This window comes from Wolffia australiana, chromosome 9 (genome assembly GCF_029677425.1).
Source record: "Wolffia australiana isolate 7733 chromosome 9, ASM2967742v1".
NCBI classification, from domain to species: Eukaryota; Viridiplantae; Streptophyta; class Magnoliopsida; order Alismatales; family Araceae; genus Wolffia; species Wolffia australiana.
Window position 1 is genome coordinate 6,053,980 of NC_135843.1, and position 24,017 is coordinate 6,077,996.

Genomic DNA, 24,017 nt, shown 5'->3' on the forward strand with positions numbered 1-24,017 from the left:
CTTCTCTTTATTCACTTCTCCTCTCTCTTTGAATCTCATCTTGTATTACTGGCCCAACTTGTTGTTGGTACCGTAGTGCATCAATTTTTTTTCATCCATTATTGCTCTTCAAGAATGTAGGAGAGAAATTTCAAGTGTGATAAAGATTCTTGGAGAAAGAGTACCACTTGGCCCTTGGGGGATGTGATAACAACGTTCGTATGATCTCTAGAGTGCTTGATTTGAATTTTCTCCACTTTTTATACAGGTAAACATTATACTCGACAGCCAAGACTTCAAGCTTTCCAATGTATCAAAAAATATTGAAAAGTCCCTTTGGTAGCAAAAATTTTCAACAAAAACTTGACTCGAAAGACTTGACTCCTTGGAGTCAACTGGATTTCTCAGTCCACTACCCGTTGGTGCCCCATTCTCACATGCGACGAAGCGCCGCTGCCCACAAATTGCAGCTTAAGGTTCTCTTTACCCTTAAATTTTATTTCTTTCCCTAAAAATTTGCAAAAAAAAAATTCATCAAAATCATATTAAAATATAAAAACTTAAATAAAATAAATAAAATGAATATTTATTTTATTTATTAAAAATAGTTTTGACTAGTTTTCATTTATTTCATTTATTTTCATCTTTAGAAAATACTTAAAAATTTAGTAAAGTATAAAATCACCTAAAAAAGTTATTTTAAAATATATTTGAATTGAAGTTTACTCACTCATTACCTGCTCCTTGTGGATTCGACCCGTATTTTATGCTAAGTAAGAAAATTTATAAGAATTGTAGCATAAATCAGAGCCTTAAACGACTTATTTAACCCAAATTATGGTTTATCAATATTCTATGGTGGGGTATTTTCTAAGCATTCCCATGAATCGCTCCTATGGCTTGGTGTATGTATCATTCCCTTGGGCAAAAGATCTAATTTTTCTCCTAAAGAATTTGTTCAAGACACATAATAATATTTTCGTTAAAATATTTTCTTCATTCCAAAAGCTGAAATTCATTCATAAGGTTCTAATCTTTTGCCATATCTTTGATGTCAAGGGGAAGAATTTCACTCTCATGCTTCTATTGTTACTCTAGGGAAATTGCTACCATCACATGCCTCATGAAATCTCTCCAAAAAATATATGTCTATTCATTAACCTTTCTCATAAAATGAGGTAAGATCAAGAATTATTGTGAATCCATCTTAAACCAAACATCATATGGAATTGGTGCAGAAATAGTTGTGGGAGAGGTTGGTTATGTGGGAATGGAATAATCCGTCAACCTTCTTCTCCCTTCCCTCGGAGGAATTTTAGGACGTCCAGTGTTGTTTCCTTGAGGATCCATAGGATTACCTGCTTTAGGTATTTCTTCAGAACTATCTAAATTGAGGATTTCAACTATAGGTTGTTTTTGTTTTTGGGATGTCAAACTCATCAATCAATTCAACACAATTAAGAAATCAATAAACTGTTAGGCAGATATATGTAAGAATTTCCAATTTGAGAGTAAAAATTGGTTTTAAGTTTGACTATTTAATTCTCTTCTTTAAAAGAATATGAAGTTTTTAAAACTAAATTTTCACTAAGTAGATAAAATTAAACTCCTTAGTTTTGCCTCCCAGAAATGGTTCCAATTGATAAGGTGAATTGATCTGTAATTAACCATATTAATTACTCAATTTGTTTGTAATCAACTTATACAATAATCTTTTTAATGAAATCTCTATCTTAAGATATACATGATGAGTAGAGGGGTCGTCCACAGGGAATCAGAGTTCAAGGATATAATTCAAGAAATTTTGAATGGATTTTTCATAACTTTAATGTTGATTAGATATGATCTTTAGGGAATATCAGATGTCGAATATTAAATAAGGATGATCGCTATTGATTTCCTTTTAAATGAAATGGTATATACTTAGAGATCATAAGGGAAACAATTTTAGTAGAGGAAGGTAAGAGAGATGAGAGAATATGAAGAGAATATAGGTCCTCACTTCATTCAAATGATCCTCAAAAGAAGATCCAGAATCAGAAGTGTCATGACATAAGGAGAATACTTAATATAGGACTTTTCAACATTAATATTGGTGAGGAATATAGAGATTAAAAGGAAGGTAAGGAATAGGTTATCCATCTAATCATAGGGAATTTTTATATCTGATAATAGAATATGATCATTAGCTAAAATTCTTCTGGATTACAAGAGCTAACACATTTTTCCTTAGCCAAGGCAATTTAGGATAACAAAATGAAAGATCAATGAACAAAGAAACTGAAAATAAAATAAACTAACAAGATCAAATTTGATCGAAGGCCAGCTCCCCTCTGAGTGTAGCCTGTGGTAGACCACCCTATAATGAAAAAGAGAGAGCAAACAAGGAATTCATACCTAGGGTAGAGGGCTGAGAAAATTTCATTTTTTCCATAGGTTTTTCTTAATTTTATTTACTTCTAGGATGCTATTGGTTGATCCATTCATACAAACAGAAAGAGGAAACAATGAAGACCTCAAAATTTGAGCTCAATCTGATGGTTGGATCTTCAGATAACAAGGTCTGAGTCTTGGTAAATCTAAGGCATTTGATCCTTTGGCCTCTATTTCTCCACGAAATTTGCAAAAAGTCCCCTTCACTTTTGTGCAATTTTATTTTGATGTCAGTATTAGAAATATTTGGATATATGCCCTCCGCTTATTAATCACCTTCATTATGTCTCCTATTTTCATCTGAATTTTTTTTGAAAAGCCCTCTATTCTTCCACAACAAGTTAAAATACCAAAAACTTTAAAGAAGTTTAAGAATTATGATTGAAAAAACTGCAAAGAGCAGTTTACAAAATGCTTTATTTCATGTTCTCCACTCAATTATTTCAAAACAATTCCAAAAAATCTGTAACAATGAGTGAAATTGAGGAGAACATACTGAAGACACGTTGATTTCATTTTTACATTGGTGGGGGCTTCAAAAACTCCTTGCATATACATTAAAACACCAGCATATGTGCATAATCCTTGTAAATTGGCCCTCTCGATGAAAATATATGTGACTGACAAGCACTGACTTATTCCATACTTCATTCCATGATCATTAATACAATGTATACATTACATTGCAGGTGTGATGGTTATAAGTAAGTCCACGGATACATGAAGAGACTTAGTAAATTCTGAAATTATTGTAATAAAAAAATGAATAGTATTTAAGCATGTGTTCAAAATATTCCCATTCAATTGATGCTTGATAAGGACATCGAAGTATCTAATAGAATAGCACTATCTAGCCTTAGTCATATGCTAAATATGGCTGGTCCCGTGGCCATTATTGTGGAGACACTAAGATTGATAATGGGTGCTCTTTAGCAAAAAGAGTTCACTTAATTGATCCTTACACATCCCTGAATGGTATTATACAAAATTGTGAATTAGGTTGATTCATGTCATGATTGTGTAAGTGGTCCTTAGACTTGAGATATCAAAGATGTTTTATGGATGTAGGATTGTACTTTTACTATGAGGAATGAGTGGTCAAGATGGGGTCATCAACCCTGGGGATAAGAGGAGACATCTTTAGGAAGACAATGCAATGTTGTCTTTTCCCAAGGTAGTAGAATATCACAAAGCAAATTAATACTAATTTGGATGACCAATTAGGGCTCGATAGTTGAGACATTATACATACATGGTAACCAATGACATACATGTTCCATGAATGAATTGAGACACACTCCTTTGTATCTTCTAGAGCACGAGGTGTAGCTTGGCACATATGGGGTGGAGACTTGACTTGTTAACTGAGTTACATTGATCCAACATGAATTAATATGTATGATGATATAGTTAATTAATTTGCAAGATCAATAAAGGTTTTTAAGCCATTTGAATCGTAAGTAGACTGGTAAATTTTCCTAGAGGGTCAACCATCAATGATATTTTGGACATTAAAAGATAAACTTAACATTTGTGGGTTTTGATGGCGCAGCTCCAGCCGCAGCCCCGGACACGTCTTCGGAGACGTCACCGTGGTCATCGACAACACCAGTCGCACGTGTTCAGCCTGCTCGGCAAGCCAAGGTGACGGTACGCACGCCCGGATTCAAATATCCCGGGTAATGGACGCCTTATCGTCATCTTTATGCTTTCGTTTTGTTTGCCATTTTAGTTTTGGTTTACGTCAATCGTCATTTTCCTACCCGTCATGATTGTGTGTAAGGGGGGAGGTTCGACCTTGTAAGGATCTCCCCTCCCCCCTCCATGTTTTCGTCTTGGTTTTCCACTCCGTTCTGATGTCCTTAGGTCAAAGGTTTATTTGAGTCATTTTCAGGGTTGTTTTGGTCTAAGGGCCCCCATACCCCCCCTATATAAGGGAAGGATGGGTGCCCTAAACTTGGTACCCTTCGTTGAATTTTAGAAGAAAACAGATTCCCGTTGAGTTAGGGTTACGACCCAGGAAGAAGAGAGGAGGAAGGAGGAAGAGGAAGGGGAGAAGGGAAGGACGGAAAAGGGAGAGTCCCGGGTAACTCCCGCCGTCTCTGCTCGCGTCTGGTACACCAGAGTCGTCGCTGCCGCCCACTCCGGCCAGCGGTCAGGCCTCCACCGACCGTTGCACCGACAGTTATTCGCATGGGGGAAGTCGTTGCACCACCGAGACACCGTCGTCGGCTGCACCGCGACCGCGTCGGGAACAACCCTCGCCGTCCGCGCGTTCTGCTGTAACGCCGCCGCCGACCTCTCAGACCCCACCGCCGGAATCCCGAGTCGCGCCCCTCCTGCAACCGACGCCAAGCGTCTTCCGCCGCACGTGGCCATCCCGCCGAGCTTCCCGCTCTGGGTGGATCCCACACCACGGAAGACCGTCTCGGTCGTCGCCTCCAAGCGCCCGAGCCACGAGCTGAGTGCCCTCCCGCGACGACCCTCGTCGTCGCGCCACCACCCATACGGTGCAAGCGCTCCCGACTACCGCTGCGACTACGCCCTGCGTAGTTGCCCCCGTCGTCCCTGTGCTACACCTTGCCGCCGGGACATGCTCCGCGCCGTTCAGGAGCTTTTTGCGCCGCGCCCCGTGCCGCGTTTCCGTGTTTTCCTGCCGTGCCGCGATCACCCGCCGCCAGCTGTTGCATCTGCCGCGCTGAACGGCCGGCCTCTTCCACTCCGGCATCTACGAGCATCGGTCTGTTGTTGCCTCCATGGTTTCCCCCGACGCCATTGTCGCGCAGCCGCACCACCTGCACGAGACAGACGATTCCTGCCGGGACGACGACAAGGGACGCTGTCCTGCCCCATCCATTATTTCTTGTAGTGCATTCTCGGTTGCTTCCACCGTGCTCGGGATAGACATAGGTGAGCGTGTAAGTTTGAGCGAAGAACAATCAAATTTGAGCGTCTTACCTGTTTGGTACGAGTCGAGTTCGCCCGCCTCGTGCGAGCACCACCCGGCGGGAGTTATCCCGTTCGGCGTCGTAGCAACCTCGTCCGTCCGGACGAGGGTCAGGAGGTCTATTCCCCCATCTCTGGGCAACCCCGTCGACACCTGGAGGTCGACATTCGTTTGCTTGTCGGCGACTGCACGTACGACATCCCTACCCGGTGCATTTCATCGTAGGTCTTCCCCGTAGGGAACCTGTACCAGACGACTACCCCGAGTAGACGTCGGGTACCGACGACCACGACACCGAGTCTCATTCCTCGACGTTGGCAGGCACTCGTCCACGGCGCTGTCCTGCATCAGGTTTTAATGAAAAAGATCAACTTATAATAAATTTGGGTATACCTTGAATGAAATTCACCCAAGTCAGAATTATTCACACCTCGTCTCCTTCTTCCTTTGCATTCTTGATCCTCTACATTCTTGATGCGATAGTTTTGAGAGCAACAGGTCTCACACGAGCATCCGAGAAATCACATATGTGATCCGTGCCCATGTGATTTGATTCATTGTGATAGTAATGTTGTTTCAATTTCTTTTTAAGTCTTCCACTTTAGGAACTAATCTTATTTCATCCAGATCAAGGCCGTAGAACCAAACAACACAATGGTGCAGGTATGGTCGCATGGAGAATGTGATGCATTATTGTGCTCGTTGAGAGACCACACTAAATTTCACTACACAATATACAATTTATTGGTGTGTCCTTACCCTTAATAGGGGATGCACCTGCTATCTCAGGAACTCCAGCAATGAAGAATAAAATGAAGCTAAATCTTAATTAATAAATATATTCCCCCATATCTTGATAAATCTAAAGATACTTGATGCTTAAATGCATGACCAATGATTCAGTCATTTAATTTTTCATCTGAAGGTTATTATGCATTTATTTCCAGTTAAAATCTACAGATTATCCAAAGTATATTTAAGTATTTAAATATAAGGTTAGTGATTGTATAAGTTATATGGATGATATTAATTTAATGAGCCAAATATTGTGGAGATGGAAAATGTTAGATTTACCTTTATTATTCTACGGAAAGAGGAAAATATAGTTATGCTTTTGAAAACTATGAAAAACCAAATGTGAAAGTGATGCTATTAATCATTTCTTACTTTTTCTATAGTAAATATGGACTAGACACTATTTTTGATAAAGTAGATATATCGAGGATGTTTATTCATATGATCTATAAATTAATTTTATGATTTAGTGCTTTTATAATCTCACTGAAAAGGGGGTTGTATGATAGTACTTATTTTCTTATTTGATTTTAAAATTAATCAATTAAGTTTGTTTATTTTGAGTTAGGTTATGTCCATCCATTCAATATTGAAAATGGAAACAATATGCTAAGTGATTTTCATAAGTTCGTATATTCTATAAATATTATTATGAATTTGGAATATGTATATTTCAGATTTATACAGAAAGAAATTTTAATAAAAAGTAAACTACTTAAACTAATACAAAAACACTTCATATAATGCTGCTTTTTAAATTGAGTCTACCTATGAAAACACATAAATGGTGTATGTTTTCATTATCTGATATGGGTAACCATCATTATTATTCATATCTAATTATCAACCATTAATGGTTCCATGATGGATATTCACAATGGATGGAGATGACATAGTACACAAATCCATAAGTTGATATCCATATACTGATATGGCTCTTTGGGATGACAGATTACGTTTCAATTTTATATTCTAACCTTGAGCAATAATACTTATATATCAGGTTGATGTTGTCAAACTAGGATAAATATTTCTGGACAAAAATAATTTGTAATTTTGATGACAAATTATACGTGAGTTTTTAGGAATCATACATAAAATATATGCTCACATAAAATCCATACGGATGATTAAATATTACTTTAATTTCTTCTTAAAGAAGGTCAGATGTTGAGGTCTATGTCATCTTATTTAATTGATCTTTATTCAATTTTCCAGGGCTCTGATTGGCCTTGACAAATGACATGGATAGCGGACCCCCGGCAGGAAAATCAGAAGAGAGGAAGGCACTTACGGGGCTGACAGGGCACTGACCAATGCGCTGACTTTGTGGGTGCACCGATTAAATCAGGGTCCGCGTCAGCGATTAAATCGCGGCTGTCAGATCCAGATAAAGAGGATCAGACGGCTAGGGGCAGCTCGGTCCAACCCCCTCCCTAGCCATCGACGCTGCTGCTGAAGGCTGTTTTTGGCCGGTGAGGGGGGCTCCCCAGGCCATCCAACGGTCTGGAGGACCTCCAGGGCCATCCCCCTCCATGGGATGGCCTGGGAGATCCCTCCCAAGCTGTTAAAGGGGTCTCGAGGCCCCCAATCCAAGCATCTTTCAACTGAGAGTCCAGCAACGGTAGGCGACGAGGGGGGTCATGACAACCTCCTGTCTGCTCACGAAGTTCCGGAAGGCGCCAATAGAAGTCAGAGCATCCTAGGTTTGCACCCGGATGGAGGAGAAGAGCCACGGAATGCAAAAACCGAAGCTAGGCGGTGGCAACCGGCGCCATCACTCTAGCTCTTTGAACAAGGGCGATTGAGGTATGTTTATGACCCTCTTAGGTTGACTTTGATGTTTTCATTTCATCTGAATGCTTTATTTTTAGTTAAACGTAGATAACTGCGGATTCTTGTGGAATTTCATTGAACATCACATGGGTTTGATGAATATTTTCAATTTGTATAAGTTACCACTTGACGGGCATTCTATCGAACACCCAAGGGGCTTTCGGCAACGGCGACAGCCCTATAGGGGCGACACCAGGCCTGCCAGCCTATCTGGTATTCCATTGCTATTGCTCCACTGCCCCCCCTCCGCCACCTCTGTTGCCGTTCCCGCAGCCTCCGCCGCTGCCACCACCACTCTGCTGCCCGCCGTTGCCACCGTCGCTCCGCCGCTGCCACCGTCGCTCCGCCGCTGCCACCGTCGCTCTGCCGCTGCCACCGTCGCTCTGCTGTTGCAACCCTCGCTCCGCCGTTGCCACCTCCGCTCCGCCGCCACCATCGACGATCGCTGGAGTAGGCAAATTTTCTAGTTTTTAGCATTTAACCATTATAAAAAATCAGAAAAAATTATTAAAAATAAATTAAAAAACATTATTTTATGCATTTAAAATTCCAAAAAGATCAGGAAAAATCCCTAAAATTAATATAATCAATTTCTAGTGATTTTAACATCTAAAATGAACCTAAAAAATCTCTAACTCTCATTTTTAATATTTCTAGTTTTTTTGGTGTAAATTAATTTTCAAAAAATTATAATTTTTTTATTTTTTATTTCTGGTGTTAATTAAAATTAGGAAAACGAGTGCAGAATAGTTTTGTGTTTTCCTATGTATTTTTGCTTATATTTAAATCATAGGAAAATATATAAATTAATTTGAAAACCTTAAATATCTCAGAAATAACACTTCTCACTTTTAAACTCATATCCCTCATTCCAAGCTTGAGAAATTTTTTTAAATAAACTTTCTGTCTCTCTGTGGATAGACCCTTGACTTCCCTCTATTAATTATAGTATTTAAGTGGAAATTTTCATAAATATTGTTGGTTAAGTCTGAATGAAAACAACATCATTTAAACCCTAATTTGGACTTATCAATAACAAAGACATGAGTCCACATGGCATCTTGATGGAATTCACTGCTTCTGGTAAACACACAAGCGCAATGTTCTATAAGAGTTCATATGGTTTGATATACATTAATAATATCAACCGCGTCAAGCAAGAATTGTCTACTAAGATTCAAGGTATTCTAATATTTTGGGAAGACAACACATCAACCAATGGGCCCATCAACTGCTTACAGCAATGATGTTGTTTCAATCCATGGTGTCTTTGATGGGAGACCATCTCGGCATCGACATGGAAAGACGTCAGCAACCTCATTGAGTAGCACGAGCCAATGCCCGTGACCCGTCGCTTAAGTATTTTTCTTAATGACATATCAACGAGCATCTTTTATTTTCTCATTTATTTTGAATAATTTATTTTTAAATTAAATAAATAAAGGCCGACATAAAGGCCGACATGCCCAAGGGGACACTTTGGAGTTGAATTTGAATTTGAAAGGTTTCTTTATTTTTGGCTCCCACCTTTCCTCCCTTTGGGAGATTTTATCGCTTTCCTAGAGTAGATCATGGAGTATGTCCGCTGCATGTCCAAGCCACATCTAATCTCAGTGGAGGAACCGTCGCCGATGCCTCTTAGACGTTCTTGAAGCCGTTCTCCAAGAAACCCATTCTTGGGTTGTTTTGGGTTCAATAAAAATCCAAGAATCCTCTTCTTGGAGTCATTCCTGTGACTCAAGCATCACCGCGGTCGCGGCCGCCACTACCGCTGCTGCCATTGCCACCGTTGCCGCTGCCACCACTTTCTTGAAGCCGATCTTCAAGAAACCCTCTTCTTGGGTTGTTTGAGTTCAAGAACGTGCCAAGAAAGCAACTTCTTGGCAGATCTTGTGAGTTCCCTTGTTGCTGCCACCACTACCGCCGCCGCAATTGCCGCCAAACTCTCCGAACGATGGGCTTCACCCTCAGGTTCTACCTCTTCCCCTACATTCGCAGTTTGTTTACTTTCTACAGTATTGTTGAATTGTTTTACCGTTGCCTCTAAGAGTATTTTTGTTGATTAGAAGATAGCCATCATTTGTGAGAGATAGTTGCTTCTTGGTAAGTCACTAGTCAATTACTGCGAAGGATTGGACGCTGTTGGGTAATTAATTTTACCCCTCATTTTTCAGGCGAATAATTGGTCCAAAGGGACGTTGAGAAGTTTGATTGTGATCTAATCAAACTTCGTCAACTTAATTGATTGTACAAATTGAACAGTCTTTTCTCGTACTTGTAATTGAATTTAAAATATTGCACCACATTATTCTCACTTCATTGTGCACTCCCATTCACTCCTGTGTTGTAGCATGAGCCATCTGATCCCGGCGCTCATCGTGTTACATCAGTCATACATCGCTTACATCAATGTTGTAGTCTTGGTGGAGGATGTCCTCGTACTTGATGCTAATGATTTTAGAGACTGGTAGAAAACCATACTAAACATAATTTCACTGGCATATTTCATTACTAAAGAGAAAACTAATGACTCTGATCCATCCATTGATATATATATAATCCATTCATTAATTGATTTGTTGCATTATGCTTGATCCATCAATCCATCCATTAATCCATCTAATATCCATCCACCATCCATCCCTTAGTCCATGAGTCATTTTATGCTCAATCTATACATCTATCCATCTATCCATCTATCCATCTATGATCAATTTAGACATGAATCCACACATGATCCATCTAACATGGATCAATTACTTTATGGTTGATCCATTCATCTATACATTTTTTTGTCTTTGATACACCTATCTTCCATCCATCATCTGTTCATTCATTATTTGAGCGATGATCCATCCATACATTCATCGACCATTTGCCCACCATCCATACAATCAAGGCCATTGATATCATCCATCAAGATGAATCAGTCAGTACAACAGCCACAAACTGTGAGATTATCAATCAATGGCCAAAATATGGTACATACTAATAAAGTTTGTCAATGACAGATGGGCCAAATAATCATAATGACGCTTGTTAGTGATGTTTAATTATTGATGCGCCTCATAATCAGATGCACCATTGTGGGCCTCTATCTAGGGTGTAATATTCACAAGGGAGATAGGATGAGGAAGACTCTTTATGGTGCTATAAGTCATACGACTACATCCTAGTGAGATTTCTTTTCAAGAAGAGGATGATTTTGAGGTGCTACTAATGAAGCAAATTGATTGATTACCTTTAAAGTATGCATACAAATGAAAATATTAGAAAGATTTACATGCAAAAATGTTAGAAAATATTAGAAAAAAACTAATGATCTTTCTATGAATTGAACAGACCATTTATCAGAGATGGACAAAACTTTTAGGTAAATCAAGATTTTCAGTAGTCACCTGGCATGACTATTGAACAAGACTAATGATATAAATCACCCGTGCCAAATGTTTAGAAGCTATAGAGTTTAAGCCTGAGTTCTGGATTACATATTTCATAGAAAATTAGTCAGAAGGAAAACAAAATCTGATTCTAGGAGTGATAAAAAGCTCATTGAATTATAAACATAGAGAAGAATAACTAGCAGGATCCCCTGGAGCTAAAGCTTGTGAAGTCATTTGAAGGATTGAAAGATAAGTTGTATGGATCATCCCAAAAACTGAATATATTTTTCCTCAGAAAACAAATAATCAAAGGTCTTGAAATGCTCAAAACACATCAGAGAGGAAAATAAGGATTGTAGATCATGGAAATGAAAAATTACAATAAAGAGTTGAAAACAGTGTTGCCATATTATTTCCGCATCTCAGCTAATCATTCATAAAAGCCAAGATTTTTTCAGACATGGAAGAATCTCAACATCTAAAAGAAGAAACATATGTGAAAAACTACTAATATCTTACAACAACTTGCCAAAAAAAAAGTAAAGTCATATTCGAAGTGTACACATTGTTGAATTCAGTTACCAAACCAAGTCTCATGAGTTGGTGGAAATATATCCTGCTTCGAGTCCTCTTTCCATTAATATATAATAGCAATTCATTTGAGAATTGACCCCCCAAATATTTGCTTGCCCTCCACATCCTTATGCGAGTCCTGATTTTTGGGCATTGAATTGCAAGATCCATATCTCATACACGCGGGATTGGAATATTTTTATATTGTTGGAATTATCTATTCATCAGATTTATTAACATAACTTGTTCAGCCAATTCTGACATCAATTGCTTGGTCAACTGCTTCATTTTGATTGGAGGTCACTAATTGGTTATTTTCAAATCATTGACTATGAAAAATTGATATTAATATTATACCACCTAGATAAATTCCCCAAATATATGATTAATATCCTCTATCTCTCTGGTTTATGAAAAAAACCTATTACACATTTTATCCTCAATTTACCTGAACTCCATAGGTTAATCAATGTCAATGCTTTGAACTGCCCACTGATTTTATTCTTATTTTCTATTTATAGAAATTAGAAAATAATAGTTTTGATAATCATTAAAGTATGCTGAAAATATAAAATGCAAAAATGCCTTCCTTAAAAATGAATGAGTTGACTAAGTCCATGCACTCACATGAGTTGACTTGATAATTGACGTTAAATCAGATTTTTACTTGGGTTTTGATATGTTTTGAATTAATTGTATTAGAATACTTGTGAAATTTAATTAGATAAGTATTATGATAATTCATGAGTCGTTTCAATTTAAATCTGATAAAACTTTATAAGCAGAAATAATATGAATTTATGATATTTTTCAAGAAAATAAACAAGTAAAATTAGAAGGGATTGATGTAATGTTTGAAATAAAAATAGACCACTTTCACTTATGCAATAATGTGATGTAAGTGAAAATATCACAAAATTCTTATTTATGGATTGTTTTGCTACCTTTGTGCCACAGTATTTTTGTACAGTGTGAGGTGTTTTAGAAGGATGACAGATTATAGGGGGGCATCCCTCAAGAGTAAAACACACTAATTATTAGTCTATTGTCATAGACCAAAAATGAAAACACTGTTTCTTTTCAAACTAGGTAATATACAAAGGGACTTCATATTTGAACCAATCTAGTAGACATAAGTTGGTGGACCTCTTAAAGCCATAAGTCAAAATTACTACCATATCCTACTTAATGTTGACTGTTTTACACCCAGATGATCACTAAATTTTTCTAATCCTCCTCAAGCCAAAACCTAGGAGAATCCATCTGCTACTTGATCAAGATATGAACAATGTTGCATATTTATTGCTCCAGCATTGACCTGTTCTCCGATATTTTGGTGCTTGATCTCTATGTCCTTGGTTCTTTTATGGCCATAGAATTTGTTGACATAATATCAGATAACAAAATGAAAGCTCCTTCTTCGTCCCCAACAAGAGCCTAAAAAATCCTTTTGAGCCATTGATTACATGCATTTTTAGTACTTTAATATGATCATATTTACATATTTATTTGCGTTAAATCACATATATTTGCACGTTATCAAGCTTAAAATGATCAAATCTATTTTTAGAATGATTTAATGAATTTTTTGCATTTTTGGAGATTTTTTCTAACAATAGATTATAAAAGAATATTATTTTTGAGATGGAATATGATTTTTCTGGAATTATTTGACATTAAATTTGTAAAGACATGAATTTTCTAAGCCAAAATATACATTTATTTGTATTTTTGGGCTTTCATTTGATTTAATATGAAATTTAGAAGATTTTATAGCCTTTATTTTATATTGCGCCGCCACGTGTTGCCATTCAATTCATCGAATGGCGATGAATCATAGCTATCACTAATGGTTGACGACAACCAATCATTTTTCCAGGCAATCATGACTTTGCGATTCGCGAAGCAATGATTGCCATTATGACTGATACATGACTTTTGGATTTTTCTGACGTAGGGGCGATGTGGACCAATAAAAAAAGGTAACTATTTTTGCAATAAATGCACGTGGACTGAGGTAGAAAATGACAAACTTTTACTTTTTCCTCTTTTTCCTTTGAATTAGTGGCGGCGATGTGGCCGCGTGAAACATTGCCACGTGTACACATGGGCCGCGCAGGTAAACATGGCGTGCATGTGTCTGCTGCTGAGTGGATGAAAAGAAAAAAAAAGTGGATGTGGCGCCCGCTGAAGCACCGCCATGTGAGCCTCGAGAAAGAATACAAAGTACATTTATGTTTTATGTTTTTTTGTCTTTTTATCTAATTCAAAGACAGGTACACGTGGCACGGATGATGAGAAGTTTGAGCACGGAAAATGAGATATCCGAGTGTGGAAGACGAGGAGATGCGGAAACTTGAAATGACAACTGTTTAACCGAAAATGGAAAACAAGGAAGTGGATGACGAGGAGAGAGAAAAAATCAAGGGCTAGGATTGTTCCAACTTCAAACGGCCATATCTTTTGATCTACCACTCTGATTGAGCTGAAATTTATAGCACTGCTTCATCTTCCCCTCCTCTTCCATCTATATAAATAGTGGCCCTGGATGACTTTGAAATTCATCTTGAACTCACTTCCTACTTCTGTGGGCTGATTGGAAGATAGTGAGTTTTGAGATCCATCAAGTGTGTTCTTGGTGTCTTGGGTGTGTGGGAAGAAACATTAGGGAAGATGGGGAGCTTACCGGCACTCGCAAATCACCATGATCCTGCCGAAACGTAAGGATCTAAGGTAAGTGTCCTCGCCTTACGTTGTTTCTCTCATGACATCATCATTATCATAATTTTAGTTTGTTATCATCTTTTTATTTATCATTTCACTTACTTAAGCCCCCATTATCTCATCTCTATCTTTACCATCATACCGTTTGTGCATTCGATCGCTATCGTATCCGTCACATCCTCTACCTCATTCTCGTAATTCTACTTATATTTCCTCAATATCACTATCTCACCTATTATATTCTCTTATTTATCTCTTCTCGCACTGATAATCACTATAGTAAGAGAATAAAATCCTTAATCATTGTTCCCTGTGGAGACAATCCGTACTCATCACTAATTAAATATTCTTAAGTAAGTATGATTATATATATATATTTTTGAATAATCTCAATTACCATAGACAAATTAAATTCCCTAAATTTGAGATTATCAGCCATATTTCATGTTGACTTGGACTTGCTGCAGCCACACACTCAACTTCTAATTCAGATAATGCAACAGCTCTTTGAGCTCTATGAATGAGCTCTTAAGCCAACAAAAATAACATATCCCTTGTGCTCTTTATTTCATCCATGTCTCCTGCCCAATCACAATCCGCATATCATGTAAACTGAATATTAGATGATCTGTCATATAACAATCCATTCTCTTTAGTTCCACATATACATCTCATGACTATTTTTGGTGCTCCAAAGTGATGAGTAGAAGGATAACTCAAAAATCATGACATCATACTAAAAAATAGCATAATACTCCAATAATTATTTTTTCAAAGGCTTGAATTGTTTTAAAATATATTAATATCCTAACACGTTTATATGGAATTCCTCATTCACCAAACTCTTATTATCATTCAAAGTCAATATTTTAGTTGAATTCATAGGAGTAGTGCATAGCTTGCGTGGTATCATATTATTATTTTTTAACATTTATGCCGCATACCTCTCTCGATAAATAAATACTCCTTTTTTATCTTGAACTATTTGAATACCAAGAAAATGCTGAAGTATACAGAGATCGGTCATCTCAAATTCAGACATCACCAAGTCATTCAACTATTTAACAAGAGAATAAGAAGATCACCTACAAATCATATCCGCAACATAATACTCACAATCAGAACATCACCTTTTCTCCTCTTGATGTATAAGATATGTTCATTTTCACTTCTCTGAAAACCATACTATATCAAAAAAATGAATGTAATATTTGATACCATGCTCTTGGTGCTTGTTTTAAACCATCTAAAGATCTCTTCAATTTGTAGACTTTATCCTCCGTCTCTTGATGACAAATCTTTCGGGTTGCATAACATAAACTTCATTCAAGATACGGTCAATAAAGCAGATTTAACATCAAAATGGTATACCTTATATGGTTTTTCAGTTGCAATTTCTATCAAAATTCTCATTATTTCAATTCTTGGAACAGGTGAAAATGTTTCAAAATATAGAATTCCATGATTTTGCGCATAACCTTTGGCTACTAAACTTGCCTTATACCTTTGTACACTCTGATTGAAGATGGTATTTCCAAAAGCATAAGCAATGCATCCAAATACTCTTAAATGATTAACAGTTCGTTTCTTCTCATACCATGATTCATAAGATGTCATATAACTTACTGCTTTTGTAGGAGAAATATTCTGAATCTAAGTTGCAACAACTTCTGCTTCGGCCCAAAATTGAGTGGGCAGATTCTTTTCATGTGCCATGCCCCTAGCAGGTATGATAATTTTCCCATTCTTCCACTCAGCCACTCCATTTCCTTGACATATTCCTCTGCTTGAACCTCTCCTATAAAGCTCCTTCCACATCCTCCTCCAAATCCTTTTGCATAAAGGAAATAGTCTCCTTTCTGGTTGCCATGCCTGGGTCCTCTTGTTGATCTTTCTCTACCTCTTCCTTTGTAGAATTGACTTGAGCGTGACATCATTTCTTGATCTTGTCCATTAGAAAAAAACAATATTTTCCTTAAATGCTTCTCCAATTGATTTCTCCCTTTATCTGTTCATTCTGTCTTCATGAGTAATCAAAGAACTCATAAGACGATCATGAGCATATCTATCCAATATTTTTGATTCTTTAATTGTGGTAACAACATGCTTAAACTTTGCAGGCAAGACTAGCACGATCTTGTCCACAATTTTTCTCTCTAAAAGATCTTCTCCATATCTGTCCTTTTTATTCACAATCAAGAAAAATCTGTTAAAAAAGTGTTGGACAGATTCTTCAACCTTCATAGAGAAAGATTCAAACTCTCTTCTCAATGTTTGTCAGTTTACCATTGCCACTTTATCACCGCCATGAAAATCTTTCTTCAAAATACACCAAGCTTCATGTGCCGGAGTTGTGTCTGAAATACTTGTAAATACATTTTAAGTAGCCGATTATTGAATAATAAAGAATGATTTTGCATCTTTTCTACTCAAATTTCTGAGCTCATTTTTTTTCATCAGGTACAAAACCATTTTCATTAATTTCCCATAATCTTGACTTGTGATTAACGACTTCATGCATAAAATAGTTTTCTGCATTTAAAAGAGTTCTAATTTTAAAGATTTATGGTTATTTCCCAACAATTTTAAAAAAGCTAATCAAAACTTTTGCTTATCAGTAGGTTGAAATTTCTTGATCTTTTACATGTCAAACGAAACGTCCTGCCCTTGCTTCTTTTTATGGACCTCTATAGAAACTTGAAGCTTGCTTTTGTGCTCCATACACTCTTAAATTGTGTTTCATAAACTCTCAAAATGTTTCTTTACTCTAATTACAAAAGCTTTATTTTCCTCAGGCAGTCAACAACTTTCTTTTATGTTATCTTCTTCTTTTTTTTCCTCTCTCTCTCCTATCGGAACCTTTGCTTTGAATTCTCCCTTTCACAACTCTCACAAAATACCAGCTCTGATGCCACATTTTTGGGGCTTGGAAACATCTCTCATGATCTCACCAACACATGCATCATATGATACTTAAAAAAAAAACAATATTATTCACACTATGTGCATACACATAGGGACTTCGTATTCAAACATATATGGGGTTGACCCATTTCTGTCATAAATATTACTAAAAAAAATTGGCCTTCTTTTTTGGTCAAAATGCAGAATGCATCGGCGTAGCATTAACAAGTGACTTTGCAATCTGACACATTGAATGCCAAACAAGTTTAGAAAGATTGATAAAGAATGACCATAAAACCAGATTGAGAATCACTGAAAAGGACCAATAAACTAGATCCAATCATAAAAAATAGTATCTGAAAAATTGAAGGATAATAAAAACTAGGATCATTGTGGTGGTGGTGATGCTGTCAAGGAGAGAGATGAACATAAAAAATCACTAGATCATATTGTGAAGAAGCCTAATGATTCGTTGATGAGGAAATTTTGATATGCTAAAGAATTGTGGAATGCTTTATATTTCTTGCATTAATGTCTCAACAACCACTGGCCGATAACGGGATATTAATCCTAGAAAGATCCTCTTTAAATGTAATTGCAAAATTATTAGGCCATGGTGTCTTCAAAGCAAATTCAATGACCATCCAGGTGTATTGGTCCTTTTGGTTGACTGACGGGAGGCATCAAATAAGAGGAGGAACATCCCTGGAGCTTAAATTCAAGAGGCCCTAACTGAATCCAAGTATCGAAGGTTTACTTTATTCCCTTACATTACTATCTTGATTATCATCACTTTCGAGATTCATTTCGACCATTTCTTTCAGCAAATGACATTCCACAATAGTCCCCCTTAAAACCTTAATTATGTCCTTTCTTTGCCATCCTACCATCCAAATTTCACATCATATTTTATATTTATTTATGCATAGCTGTCAATATCTCTCGATCCCCCTTATTATCCCTTCATGATTCAAACTATATGTTCTTCCCCTTTTTAATTTTCCTTCCCTCTCCCGTGGTATACAACATTCTCTCTTCTACATCTCCAATTAATGTCCACAGTTTCTATTAAACTTAAGTATGACCTTTTTAGCTTACCACTTCTATCTTTTTTGTAGCTCTCACCTTAGAAGTATCACATCTTACTTTACAAGTATCATGCCTTATGCTTTCCACGGAGATGACCCATCATATCAATTAAGAGCCATATTTAGTTGGGTAAAGGTTAATAAATAATAATGAACTCATCATATTTGAGTTTATCAACAAGTACTGGTTAATATTGTTTCCCAATTTCTTCATTTTCGAAAAAAGTCTCTGACAATTACTCTGAACTTGTTCCTTTTGAGTTCCCAAACATATATCAATTCACAAAAGAATAAGGAAATCAGTAGAAATTAAGGTCATTACAAGATCCTGGGCTAGATAGTCTCTGTGTATTCCAAAAATAAAATTTATTGAGCCACTAAGTATCTGTTAATTATACACCAACCAGGCCATCAAACGTACTTGCTGAAGACAAGTACGCCAGTGGGATATGAAACTAAGAATTAATATTCTGGTAATTATATTTGACATTACTTGAGTTGTGGGTGAAATAGGCAGGGTACGTGATGTAATGGTGTGTCATCTAGGAAGTCCCATGTCTTGGGTTCCAAAACTTCCAATTGGCTTGCCATCTTTGGGGTCCAAAGTGTTTCTTGGTTTTTGTTTCATAAAATCAAGATTAAATTGGGTTGCCTAATCCTAGTTTATGACCTCCATTTGTATTCTTAATTGGTGAAAATATGTAGATGTTAGATACAATAATGGGTGGGGTTGGAGTTGTGTGACTGCCAAATATTGCTGAGGATCATTTAACCAATCCGGTTTGGTATTATTCATTTTTTAGTATACATTTAGTGAAAGTTAGAACATGATGAAAAAAGTATGTAGATAGTGTAAGAGATAAGTTTAATCGGACACTTGGAACTGTACTTAGGATATAACCTTACATTAATAGATCTAAAATAATGTATCATCACTATTATGGGTTGGATTCTTTGAAATGGGCGAAAAGATACTAAATAAAATAATACACTTACACTGTGGAGATGGAAATTGTTACTATTTCTTAATATTTATATAGTCCATGCATTCAATGTTATAAACGCAACTGAATTGAGTTCACGTTTCAAGACCTAGTGCGTGAATCAAACGCCTAGTAAAACTTTCTTTTGTGTGAGAACCCGTATGAAATATAAGGACACTCTTTCTATGACGTTTTATTGTTTTAAAAGCAGCAAATGGAATTGCGTACGTAATGAATTATATAAAAAAATATTCTCAAACCTAGAAGTGGGAACTTACAAACACAATTTTTGTTGAACATAAAATCAATTAAAAGAGATTACAATATTCATTCTAGAAACTTAATCTTGCATCACAAAATAAATTTTACCCAAGTTTTATATCCAACGTAAAATGATCGAGTCTGGAAAGCTCCTACTTGATGATAATCATGCCAGGGGGATTTTGGTATATGTTGTTTCGTTAAATGTTCATACTTTTTGCCACCATTCTGTATTCGTAAACCTAGTCATATGCTGGACGGGATATAACTAATCAGTTGTGGCGACCAATTTAAAGAGTACAAGATCAATTTAATATTTTTGGTTGAGATATTACTTAACTTTATCCATTTTTCTTTATACGGGTGGAATAATTTATTGCACCCAGATTACCAACTTGCATATGAAAAAAGAGTTGGCCAAAGCCAACAGCTGGGAAATGAACGTAGCATCCTTAATATGTGATTGATCAGGGCAAACAAACGTTTATTTGAAATCAGAGTCGCCAAGATCGTTAAAACTAGATTCTGCTTGATATCAGTCCAAATGAAATAAATATTTCAGAGATTTTTTGAGTTCATAAAAAAGTGCTTAAATAGTTAATAAGAGGTGCTCCAATCCGTCCATCTTGGAATTTCTCTTCGCGATCCCTTCCGAAGTGACAGTAATTTGTGCTGATAAGGTCAACGATTCTATCTACGCCGGGGAAGAGAGCCAAGCCAAGAGAGAGGCTTGTCAAAAATGAAGGTCAAAGTCGATGAAGCCTTCAAAGCAGGTAGGAAAAGTATGAAAAAATAAATCGAAATAAAAAGTAAATTCAACCATAAAAGGGATCGAATTAAATTTGTGCAGTAATTGCGGTACTATGGAGATTATGGGCGAGTTCAGAATTCAATGACCTGCAAAAAAAAGCAAATTTCGAAGGGGCAGAAAATAAAAAAAGACAAGTTAAGACTCAGGAAAAACTTTATATCGTGTTATACAGTTTGACCACGATACCTGCCGCCGTTAAACTAAAGAAGCCCTGCAGATTGACCTTTTTTTCAAAATTAACATTTCTTTTCCGTTGCGCTTCTGAATTAGAAGGTATCATTCGCCCACTCCAAATGAATATCCTGAGCGCGATTATAGATTTTCGCAGATTTTGCAGATCAATTTTAAGCAGAGTTACCGGGGAGACAATCGCAAACAGAGTGATCTGGAAAGGAGCCATCAAAGTTTTGTCCAAATCTAGCGGTGGGTTATAGAACGAGACGTACAGGGTTTCCCCTCGTATATCTTATTCATTTGACGGCTCCGAATAAGAACGATCAGGGTACTATCAAGGGCTTTACACAATCAGCTCGAAATTATCGAGGTTTCTATAGTTTTCCCACGACTTCTCGTACACTCTGGCCAGGTAGAGGCTCTCCACGGTCATGTTGAGGCTAGGGGCGGCCCCGATGACGAGGCGGTAGTTCATTCCGGTCACAACCTGTTGCTGCCCGCCAAGGACGCGGGTGAGTGTTAGCGCTTCTCCCGTCTCCCTTCGCTTCGCCCTGATGGCGTACAAAGCCAGGCCCTGGATGTGGGGCTCCTTTGGGTCTGTTATCGGCCCGAACCCCCCAGGCCTAACGCGCGGAGGCGATAAAGCCTCGCTCGCAGAGGCCAAAGATATCAGCGCGACAGCGACCATCAGAGGCACAAAGAACACACGGCGAGGGCGCCCAGCCATTGTGCTTTTACTTCGCGAATGTTTTTCGTTCCTCAGCGTTCGCGGAAGGGTATGGTTGTGAGAGATGAGAAGACATGGGTAGGTTTATATAGATGGGAAGACTTGTCTTTGGACGACAAAGTCTGTGTCTGGGTGTACCCCGAAACCATCTGGACTCCAGATTCTGGAGGACCCATATTTTCCCCAGGTTTCTTCCTTCGCAGCAGCGGTGTGTGCTTTGGCTGTTGGAGAATAATCATTTCGTTTGCGTGGGTGTTTTGAGGGTCGATATTCAGGAGAAAGGGTTTTGACTTTTTTTGGCGGTCTAGGTGACCGAAAATCGGGACACGGAAAGGGATATCCTCCCTCTACTACCGGCAACGTTTCTCATAGAGACATTTAAATAATGAGAGTGAGATGACCGACCGGACTACAAAAAAGAAGCGAATGGACTAGGATACCGTGTATTGAATTAAAAAAACAGCCCACCTCATTGTTTCACGCTCGGAGGGATGTCATTTCAGTCAAATAAGGATAGTTAAATGCTTTAACATAAGGAATCCCGTAGGAAGGGTATTGTAGGTAGGGAAGGGCACGGTCAAGTCTTGGTTTTACCTAAAACCTAAACTAGACCTGAAGTTCGGTCCGGAGTGGCCTCAGTCCGGTCTTAGGTCAGTCATGTTGACTGGTCAATGTCATCTCACTGCATCTAATGTCAACTCTGGTGCTGGAACAGTGTTGAATAAGGAGAGTGAGAGGGGGATAGTGAAAGAGTGTGAGAATGAGAGAGGGAGAGAGTGACACTGAGATAGTGCAAAGGCAGAGAGACTACCATAGGAAGAGAGCTTTCGTGAGAGATAGATAGATAGATAGATAGAGAGAGAGAGAGAGAGAGAGAGAGAGAGAGAGAGAGAGAGAGCAGGTAAGAAGGAGAGTACAAGAGAGAAAGAGGAAGAGAGTGAGAGATGGAGAGAGTGGGGAACGAGAGGGGGAGAGCCTGCGAGGGAAGTGAGGAAGAGAGAGGGAGAGGGAGGGAGTTCAATAGAGAGAGAGTGTGAGAGAGAATGAATGAGGAACAGCAAAAGAGAGGGCGATAGAGAGAGGCAAAGAGTATGAGCAGGAGAGAGGGTGACAGGGAGAGGGAGAGAGAGGGGGTGACAGAGAGCGGGGAGAGAACGAGTGGGCTTGAGAGAGAGGGAGAGGGGAGGAGAGGGAGAGCATGAGATAGTTTGAGAGAGGGGGAGAGAGGGCGAGAGAGAGAGGAGGAGAGGGAGAGCAGGAGAGAGGTTGAGAGAGAGAGAGGGAGAGAGGAAGAGAGGGCAAGAGAGAGATGGCCTTGAGAGAGAGGGAGAGAGGAGGAGAGGGAGAGCAGGGTGAGAGAGTGAGAGAGAGAGATGGAGAGCGGGAGAGAGGGTGAGAGAGAGAGGGAGAGAACGAGATAAAGAGAGGAGGAGAGGGAGAGAAGGCGAGAGAGAGGGGGAGAGAACGAGATAGAGAGAGGGATAGAGGGAAAGAAAATGAGTGGAAAAGAATGAGAACGGGAGCACTGGAAAGAGAGAGCGAGGGATGGAGAGCGAACGAGAGAAGAGAGTAAGACCGGAAGAGAGAGGGAGAGAGAGAGGAAGAGCGGGTGAAAGAGTTAGGAAGAGAGGACGGAGAACGGGAGAGAGGGCGAGAGAAAGAGAGAGAGAGAATGAGGTAGGGAAACGGATAGAGGGAAAGAAGACGCGAGGGAGAGAGTGAGAATGGAACGGAGGGCGAAAGGGAGGGAGAGCGAACGAGAGGGAGAGTGAGTCCGTAACATAGGGAAGGAAAGAGAGGGAGAGAGAACGAACTGGAGAGAGTGAGAGAGAACTAGCGGGAGAGAGGGAGAGACAATGAGAGAACGAGAGAGAGAGAGAACGGAAGGGAGAGAGGGAGAGAGAACAGGAAAGAGAACAGAGGGAGAGAGGTGGAGAGGGAGAGGGAGCAGGTGAGAGAGAGAGAGTAACGGTCTTCGATCCGGTTTGATGTGCGAACTGGACCCGGACCAGAAGGTTCCAGTTAGAGAGTAAGAAAGGGAGGGAGAGAGAACGCAGTTTGGGTAACACCGCGTGATGTACCATATTAGGAAGTAAAAACATCCATCGGTACGTGGGGGGTGTTGACTAAGCCCCGCCGCGGAGATGCGGCATTGTTCCCTCCACGCATCTTGGGTGGGTACCAACCTATCCGAGATCACAACGAGCCCCAGATCAGGGGGTTCATGTAGTTTGCGGTAGCGTAGTAGAACACGCGGTCCGTGACGGGGCTGACTCTCACTTGCGTCCTTGCGTCCTTGCGGCCAGCGACAGATGATGATGGGGATCGACTACCATCTGGTCACCGGCGCAAGAGATCGCACGGGCATTGAGAAGCTGTACGGGACCGCTATTTATGAC

At 38.7% G+C, this 24,017-nt stretch overlaps 1 protein-coding gene across 1 annotated transcript; it reads right to left on the reverse strand.

The window, feature by feature from the left end:
- Window positions 1-21,081: 21,081 nt before the first annotated feature.
- Window positions 21,082-21,753, reverse strand: LOC144707803 (cysteine proteinase inhibitor 8-like). Its single transcript, XM_078581050.1, has one exon. It carries the CDS (start codon window positions 21,616-21,618, stop codon window positions 21,235-21,237), a length of 384 nt encoding a protein of 127 aa, XP_078437176.1. The 5' UTR covers window positions 21,619-21,753; the 3' UTR covers window positions 21,082-21,234.
- Window positions 21,754-24,017: the final 2,264 nt, after the last annotated feature.